The 9,087-nt window shown below is 48.3% G+C and overlaps 1 protein-coding gene across 7 annotated transcripts; it reads left to right on the forward strand.

Moving 5' to 3' along the window:
- The first annotated feature begins 245 nt into the window (after window positions 1-245).
- ZFP57 (ZFP57 zinc finger protein) lies at window positions 246-9,079 on the forward strand. Of its 7 annotated transcripts, none has more exons than XM_045390616.3 (5): window positions 246-349; window positions 4,351-4,834; window positions 5,648-5,774; window positions 6,221-6,322; window positions 7,804-9,079. In XM_045390616.3, exons 2-5 carry the CDS (start codon window positions 4,412-4,414, stop codon window positions 8,958-8,960), a joined length of 1,809 nt encoding a protein of 602 aa, XP_045246551.1. In that variant the 5' UTR covers window positions 246-349; window positions 4,351-4,411; the 3' UTR covers window positions 8,961-9,079. The 7 variants fall into 7 exon arrangements, with proteins under 7 accessions (XP_045246551.1, XP_073894716.1, XP_073894715.1 ...); XM_045390617.3 differs by lacking the exon at window positions 246-349 and adding an exon at window positions 553-674; XM_005595976.5 differs by lacking the exon at window positions 246-349 and adding an exon at window positions 765-848.
- Window positions 9,080-9,087: the final 8 nt, after the last annotated feature.

The raw sequence follows: 9,087 nt of genomic DNA on the forward strand, positions 1-9,087 counted from the left end.
ATGCTAAATGGAGAAAAGTTGTAAGTATTCCTCCACTGGAACAAGACAAGGAGTCCCACGTTCATCATTCTTACTAATTGTAGTACTGGAAGTCCTAGCCAGAGCAATCAGGCAAGACAAACATATGAAAGGCATCCAAATTGGAAAACAGTAAGTCAAATTATCTCCCACCCTTTTAGCTGGGTCAAGGGGCAGGTTCTCGGTGGCCTGAGGACTGGGAGGGAGGAGAACCGGGCGGGGCCTGGGCGGGGCCGCGGCGCCGGGGCTGCGGGTGCTGGGCTGGAGCGCTCCAGCCGCTGGTTCCCGGGAGACCCTGCGCCCCTAAATCGCGGTCCACTGCGGGGGTCAGGTGAGTAGCGCGGCGGCTGGGAGTCGCGTTGGCGGTGGTAGAGGCTGATGGTGGATGTTGTCCCCACTCCTCTGACTCTTCGGCAGGCCAGGGGAGCACCGCGCCCCTAATCTTGGAGGGGCTTTCAACCTCTGGGGTCCTCCGGGGAAACGTGGGTTAGTCTGCGGTGTAGCCAGGTGCCCTCTCCACTGTGGGCACGCTGGGGATTCCGGGCCCAGGAAGGGCTCCTGGCACGTGTTGAAAAAGTCGGCATCCCAGAAGGAAGATTCTGGGCAGATGCGCATCGGGGAAGGCAATCCCAACCAACGGGCCAGTTTCTGAGCACGTAAGCCTATTCAATGGGTGCTAACAAGCGCCTGCTTTGCCGGGCAACAGCTAGCAAAACCGGCTTTGTTCCTGGCCGCCGGAAGCTTCAAGGCTGGGGTTCCGGAGCTGGGCGCGCAATGGCAAACTAAGCGCCGAGGACCGGAACAGGAGCGCCCACCAGGGCCGCGATCTGGTGGGTAGGGGCAGGGCAATGGCTGGAAAGGGTCCTTGAAGCCCTGAGCAGAGACCCAAGGGCCGCACGACTGCAGGAAGGCCATTTTGCTTGACTGACAGGTGGAAAATTCACGTGGCTGGAGTAGCAGGGTTGGTGACGACAAGGGCGAATCCCACTAAGCCTTGAAGCTGTTTGGGGTGTGAGGGGTGAGGGGGATTCTCATTCTCAGAATTGCTGTGGTGTGGATAGAGGGTTTTGGGTTGGAGAGAGATTGGGTGCACTCAAAGGACTGAAAGATGGCGACGACACATTCTCTCAGAGGATTTACATTCTGGAAGGGTGGGGACAGGCCCAGGTACAGATAAGCCTGCAGGCGGCCTCCAGCTCTTACAGTCGAAAGTATGATGAGTTATGCCCAGTCGCCTTCCTCCTCCCGCCGGCCTGAGGTCTGGGGCCCCGTGGACGAAGGAAGTTCATGGGAGGCAAACGTACCTGGGCAAGCAACAGCTGCAGAGATTCAGTCCCCACAGGGGTTAGAGTCACACTTCGGGCCTCTTCCTACCGCCTCCAGCAAATGGCCATCTTGAGGACTAGCGGCAGCAGTAGGTCTCCTCTGCCAGATAACTGGAAGACCAGGTTCTTGAGGGCATTGTTACTAAGGCTGTTTTTGTTGTTGTTGTTTTTGAGACGGAGTTTCGCCCTTGTTGCCCTGGCTGGAATGCAGTGGCGCGATCTCGGCTCACTGCAACCTCAGCCTCCCGGGTTCAAGCGATTCTCCTGCCTCAGCCTCCCGAATAGCTGGGATTACAGGCATGCGCCACCACGCCCGGCTAATTTTGTAATTTTAGTAGAAAGGGGTTTCTCCATGTTGGTCAGGCTGGTCTCAAACTCCGGACCTCAGGTGATCCGCCCGCCTTGGCCTCACAAAGTGTTGGGATTACAGGCTGAGCCACCGAGCCCGGCCTTATTAAGGCTGTTTTGAAGTGCAGTTGGCTGGAAAGTGGAAGAATAATCCAAGATCTGCATGCCTCATAAAAGGAGTGTGAATGGTTTTGAAAGATAGGAAAGGAAAGGGAGAGAGAAGAAAGAGGAAGAAAGGAAGGAAATCAAATTCATATCCCAGGAATGCAGCTTTCATGACAATATTTTGGAGATCCAATTAACTCTATTCCTCGAGGGTGTTTTTCCTTGCTGGTATTTTCACTTCTATTAACACTTCTCAAAAAGTGAAAGGAAAAAATAGCCAACAGGGTTTTTTGGTCTTTATTCTTTTCTTTCTATCTCAAGTAAGGGAGATGTGGGTGAGTGGCTGTCAGCAGGAAAAGATTCAGCTATGTTTTGCATCTGAGCAGGAAACTTTCAAGGATGAGCAAGGAACTCCAGTGCTGGGCTCATTGTGAGCCCTAAATAAGGGATTGCTCTTGGGTTGTTAGCAGTATTCTTTACAAAGATCTGTGTATACAGTGGTTCCCCTTATCCACAGGTGATAAGTTCCAAGACCCCTAGTGGATATTTTGTTTTTGTTGTTGTTTGAGGCAGAATCTCACTCTGTCACCCAGGCTGGAGTGCAGTGGCACAATCTTGGCTCACTGCAATCTCCACCTCACGGGTTCAAGTAATTCTGCTGCCTCAGCATCCTGAGCAGCTGGGACTACAGGCACGTGCCACCATGCCCAGCTAATTTTTGTATTTTCAATAAAGACGGGATTTCACCATGTTGACCAGGGTGATCTCAAATTCCTGACCTCAAGTGATCCACCGCGCCCCACCCCAGTGGATACTTTGAAACCACGGACAGTACCAAACTCTGTATATACTATGGTTTTTTGTTTTTTTTTCTGTACATACATACTAATGACAAAGTTTGATTTATAAATTAGGCATGGTAAGAGATTGACAACAATAACTAGTAATAAGATAGAACAATTACAGCAGTATATTGTAATAAAAGTTGTGTGAATATGGTATCTCTCTCTCTCAAAATAATTTATATTGCCAGGCGTGGTGGCTCACTCCTGTAATCCCAGCACTTTGGGAGGCTGAGGCGGGTGGATCACGAGGTCAGGAGATCAAGACCATCCTGGCTAACCAGGTGAAACCCCGTCTCTACTAACAATACAAAAAATTGGCCCAGCGTGGTGGCGGGCGACTGTAGTTCCAGCTACTCAGGAGGCTGAGGCAGGAGAATGGCATGAACCTGAGAGGCGGAGCTTACAGTGAGCCGAGATCACGCTCCTGCTCTCCAGCGTGGGCGACAGAGCGAGACTCCGTCTCAAAAAATAAAAAATAAAAAATAATGTATATTGTAAATCTTAGCAACCTCAGCATATGATTTTTTTTTCTTTCCTTAAAACAAGAATTTTACCTTTTCATTTTATGGCTTCTCTTTGCATATCTGAATTTCCAGCATCTCTACTCTTGTGCTTTAGGGCCATGATTAAGTAAAATAAGCGGTTCTTGAGCACAGGCAACTGCTATACTGCAGTAGTCAACCTGATAACTGAGATGGCTAGCTACTAAGGAACTAATGGGCAGGTATTGTCTGCAGTGTGGATATGCTAGACAAATGGATGATTCACATCCTGGGCAGGCCAGAGAGAAAAGGTACAAGATTTCATCATGCTATCATGCTACTCAATGTCAAGCAATTTAAAACTTAGGAATTGTTTATCTCTGGGTTTTTTTTTTTTGGACGGAGTCTCACTCTATCTCCCAGGCTGGAATGCAGTGGCGCAATCTTGGCTCACTGTAACCTCCGCCTCCAGGGTTCAAGTGATTCTCCTGCCTCAGCCTCTCGAGTTGCTGGGATTACAGATGTGTGCCACTATACCCAGCTATTTTCTTTTTGTATTTTTAGTAGAGACAGGGTTTCACCATGTTGACCAGGCTGGTCTTGAACTCTTGACCTCAGATGATCTGCCTACGTCAGCCTCCCAAAATGCTGGGATTACAGGCATGAGCTACTGTGCCTGTCCTCTGGATTTTTTCATTTAATATTTTTGAACCACGGTTGACCATGGGTAACTGAAGCATTGGAAGGCAAAACCATGATAAGGGGGAACTACTACATGTATTGAAAATCCAGATCACAGAATTTTGTGTGTGTGTGTGTGTGTGTGTAATTTTCGTCATGGAAGAGATCTTAGAGAGTGTCTCCTTTATTCTCACATTTCTGATGAAACTAAGTCAGAAAGAATAAAGAGACTCACTCAAGGTGATCTGTGACAGATCCTAGCCTGGTTACCCCAGCTACATGATTTCCAATGGTACTGAGTCTAACATTAACGTTAGGTTTAAACATTAACTTTTGTAGATCAAGAATGTCCACTTGTCCTTGGAAAATTATTTAGCATCTCTGCATTAGGTCCTTAAGACAGGGCCAGTAATTGTTACCTCATTGCTGAGAGCATCCAATGGCACACAGCAGGGGTTTAATAACTAATGGCATTCCCTGACCAAATAAGGAAGCTGTTTCTTACCCTCCCTCTTGCTGATATGTTTTGTTTTTCTCTGACTTCAGGTATATAGAAGCAGGGTAGAACAGAGGGCAGACACCTAGCCCAGCCTGGTGTTACTAAACAATGGCAGCTGGTGAGCCAAGGGTGACCAGGGCCCTGAATTCTGTGGCCCAGGCTTTGAGGGAAACAAAGTTGTTCTCGATTGTGGAAGAGGAGAATTTGGACAGCAGAACAAAAAAGGAAGACAGCCTCTTGGAGCAGATACATTTGTCACAGGAAGCCACATCAAACCCTGGGGCCTTTGCTGAGACTCTCCATCTGCCCAGTTACTGGGAGGTAGATAGCCCCAGGAAGGAATCCAGTCAGCCCTGGGCGCCAGGTCAGGAGTGGATAAAGCTAGAAAGAGACACCACAGAAGAGAAGATGTTTGAACAGCTGAAGCCAATCGAACCTGTACAGAAGATGTTCCCATGGGTGGGGAAGGTAGCTGCCACCCTGCAGGAAGCCATGAAGAGAGATTGCTGGAGGGAGGCATGGGTGAAGAAGGTGAGGAGACTAAGCTAGAGAGAGGTGGGGTCCAGGTCCTAGACTCCAGGAGCTCTTTCATGCATGCTCCTGCCTGCAGGTCAAATGAAATCTCAGATTGTTCCAGACTGAACGACATCCAGAAAAAGGAGCTGCAAAACCTTTCTTCATCTCCCGCACCACCCTGGCATCCTTCATGTGGTACTTCCTAAAATTTGTTAGAGTGGCAGCATTTTTTCTTTTGCTTTGCTTTCCTATTTATATTCTGCATATCCTCTTTCCTCTCCCCCACATCTTATCTTTCTCCCTTTCTCTTTATCTTTCGTTTCCTTTTTTTTTTGAGACAGAGTCTTACTCTGTCACCCAGGCTAGAGTGCAGTGGCGTGATCTTGGCTCACTGCAACCTCTGCCTCCCAGGCTCAAGTAATTCTCCTGCCTCGGCCTCCTGAGTAGCTGGGATTACAGGCATGCATCACCACACCCAGCTAATTTTTGTATTTTTAGTAGATACCTGGTTTCACCATGTTGGTCAGGCTGGTCTCGAACTCCTGACCTCATGATCTGCCTGCCTCAGCCTCACAAAGTGCTGGGATTACAGGCATGAGCCACCACATCCGGCCTCCTTTCCTTTCTATACTTAACAGTTGCTGGCCTTGTGTCTCTCCTTTAATATTTCTCCCTTCCATGGTTTTATCTTTCTCTTAGGTTTTAATTCTCTGAATCTTGAGACTGGATGTTAATCTTGTACACACATACACACACACACACACACGCACACATATACATGCCTACATATATTTATGTAAACTTTTTGAGTCTCTTCTGTTCTTCCAGAAGCCAGTCACCTTTGAGGATGTGGCAGTGAATTTCACCCAGGAAGAGTGGGACTGTCTAGATGCCAGCCAGAGGGTCCTTTACCAGGATGTTATGTCGGAAATCTTTAAGAACCTAGCATCTGTGGGTAAGAGGCTGGGCTTCCCTCAGCAAGCCCCCTGTCATAAGGGCCCTGGAACATCTGGTTTCCCTGGACAGGTAGATCAGCTTACAGTTAGTTTCACTGACCCCTGGTTCTATGCTTTCCAGGTGTGAAAGATCTGAGTCACTAAGCTCAGTGGTAAAGAGAAGAAATGATAGCCTGCATGAAGGCAAAGATAACACTTGTAACATGATGACAGTGTTCTCAAAATATGCAAATTTTTCCATTCATCAAACAAATATTTACTAAGTCACTCCTGAGAACCAGATACTTTGCTAGCAGCTGACCTTTTGAATGTCTCCTTTCTGCATCTACATGTCCCAGGTTATGGTTCTTAAACAAAGGCTACAGGAGGTAACCTGTTGTCCCCATCAGATGTGAAGGGGCCACACCTGGGACCAACTCAATTCTTTCTCATTCCCACACATCAGCCAGAATCTTTCTGCATAAGCCAGAGCTAATCACCAAGCTTGAGCAAGAAGAGGAACAATGGAGAGAGTTTGTCCATCTCCCAAACACAGAAGGCCTTTCAGGTAAGAATTGCCAAGCAGGGAGGAAGGTAAAAAGGTCCCAGAATAACCCCTGAAAGGATGGAGAGCTGATGGGGAGGATGAATGCTCTACAGATGCTCTCCTAGTGAACCTCTGTCCAGCCTGGTCAGACTTGGAGTTGAAAGAGAGCTTAAGATCATAGGCTCAAGTCCCTCGACTTCAAGTTGAAGATCTAGGTCTCTTTTTTTTTTTTTTTTTTTTTTTTTTTTTTTTTTTTTGAGACAATCTTGCTCTGTTGCCAGGCTGGAGTACAGTGGCACAATCCTGGCTTACTGCAACCTCCGCCTCCTGGGTTCAAGCGATTCTCCTGCCTCAGCCTCCCAAGTAGCTGGGACTACAGGCATGTGCCACCATGCCCAGATAATTTTTGTATTTTTAGTAGAGATGGGAGTTTCACCATGTTGGCCAGGATGGTCTCGATCTCTTGACCTCAAGTGATTCACCCACCTTGGCCTCCCAAAGTGCTAGGATTACAGGTGTGAACCACCATGCCTGGTGGGCTGAAGATCTAAGTCTTTCAGGAGAAGTAAATGTCTTCAGTTTCTAGAGATTGAGAGATGACATGAAGGTTGCTTATGTCCATGACACTGTTCTGATTAAAATGTTCTGTCCAAGAGAAAAGAGAAGCAAAGGAGATAGGCTTCATGCTGCGTTGGAGTAAGAGAGGCTTGCCCCTGGTAGTAAATAGTTGAGAGAGATATCAAGCTAGGCTGACTACACTTCTTGGTTTGCCAGGATGGTACTGGTTTATACTTCTCATCCTAGCTTGATTATTAATAATACCTCTTGTCACCTGCAAGTGGCCCAATGTTCATGATGCGTTATTATGCGGGTGTCTGTGGAGTGTCTATGGGAATTTGAGCAATAATGAGAATGAGATAAGATAGATTTCAAGAAGTGTTGTTGTAAGTTAAAATTTACATTTCTGACAGTGTTGAAAGACTCCAGTTAAATTTTTATTTGCTTTTAATTTGAAATGCCAAATTTATTTTTTCTTATTTCTAGCCTATAAGGCCCAAGGGCGAGGATGAATGTGTTGGGTGGGAGAGCAAGGGCAGAGACAAGAAGTGTCTTGGGCTGAATGGAGAGCTGTGTTGTAGTTCTTCTTCTTTTTTCTTTTTTTTTTGAGACGGAGTTTCACTCTGGTTGCCCGGGCAGGAGTGCAATGGTGCCATCTCAGCTCACTGCAACCTCTGCCTCCTGGGTTCAAGCAATTCTCCTGCGCCAGTCTCCCTAGTAGCTGGGATTACAGGCAGATGCCATGATACCCAACTAATTTTTGTATTTGTGGTAGAGACAGGGATTCACGATATTGGTCAGGCTGGTTTCGAACTCCTGACCTCAGGTGATCCGCTGGCCTTAGCCTCCCAAAGTGCTGGGATTACAATTGTCAGCCACCATGCCCGGCCTCTGTTGGAGTTCTTATAGTGGAATTTTGTGTTATTCTTCCTCATTCACTACAGAAGGTAAGAAGAAAGAGCTTCGAGAACAACATCCCAGTCTGAGAGATGAGGGGACTAGTGATGACAAGGTCTTCCTTGCATGCAGAGGGGCCGGCCAGTGCCCCCTCTCTGCCCCAGCTGGGTCTATGGACAGGACCCAGGTGCTTCAAGCATCCCAGGCTGGGCCACCCTTTTTTTGCCGCATCTGTGGCAAGTGTTTCAGCAGGCGCTCCTACCTCTATAGCCACCAGTTTGTTCACAATCCCAAGCTGACTAACAGCTGCAGCCAGTGTGGGAAGTTGTTTCGGAGCCCCAAGTCCCTCAGCTATCACAGGCGCATGCATCTTGGGGAGAGGCCCTTCTGTTGCACACTCTGTGACAAGACCTACTGTGATGCTTCTGGACTAAGTCGTCACCGCCGTGTCCATCTGGGTTACCGGCCCCATTCATGCTCCGTGTGTGGGAAGAGCTTCCGGGACCAGTCTGAGCTCAAACGCCACCAGAAGATACACCAAAACCAGGAGCCAGTGGATGGAAACCAAGAGTGTACTTTGAGGATCCCAGGCACCCCTGCTGAATTACAGACACCTATCCCCAGAAGCCAGAGGTCCATCCAGGGGCTTGTGGATGTGAACCATGCACCAGTGGCCAGGTCTCAGGAAACCATATTTAGAACTGAGGGTCCTATGGCCCAGAACCAGCCATCTGTACTTAAGAACCAAGCATCTGTGACCAGGACCAAGGCACCCATCATTGGAACCCCCTGTCAGGATGCCAGATCCAACTCTCATCCAGTGAAGCCCTCGAGACTCAATGTCTTCTCTTGCTCGCATTGTCCTTTGACTTTTAGCAAGAAATCCTATCTCTCCAGACACCAGAAGGCCCACCTCACAGAGCCGCCCAACTACTGCTTCCATTGCAGCAAGTCTTTCAGTTCATTTTCCAGGCTGGTCAGACACCAGCAGACCCACTGGAAGCAGAAGAGCTACCATTGCCCTATATGCGACCTCTCCTTTGGGGAGAAAGAGGGCCTTCTGGATCACTGGAGGGGCTATAAAGGCAAGGAGCTGTGCCAGAGCAGCCACCATAAATGCCGGGTGATCCTGGGCCAGTGGCTTGGCTTCTCTCATGATGCCCCCACTATGGCTGGGGAGGAATGGAAGCATGGAGGTGACTAATCTCCCCCCAGGATCCATACCCTCAGGAGAAGAGGCCTAAGAGAGAAGGCCTGCAAAGGAGACAAAACAAAGGAGGCAGTGAGCATCTTGAAACATAAATAAATGGCCTTTCTGACTGAGGTCTTTC

Source organism: Macaca fascicularis, chromosome 4 (genome assembly GCF_037993035.2).
Source record: "Macaca fascicularis isolate 582-1 chromosome 4, T2T-MFA8v1.1".
Lineage (NCBI taxonomy): Eukaryota > Metazoa > Chordata > Mammalia > Primates > Cercopithecidae > Macaca > Macaca fascicularis.

Coding starts and splice junctions, on each gene's coding strand:
- ZFP57 (XM_045390616.3), top strand. CDS start 4,412: ATGGCAGCTGGTGAGCCAAGGGTGACCAGGGCCCTGAATTCTGTGGCC. Junction 5,775..6,220: donor TAAGAACCTAGCATCTGTGG/GTAAGAGGCTGG, acceptor CCCACACATCAG/CCAGAATCTTTCTGCATAAG. Junction 6,323..7,803: donor AAACACAGAAGGCCTTTCAG/GTAAGAATTGCC, acceptor CATTCACTACAG/AAGGTAAGAAGAAAGAGCTT.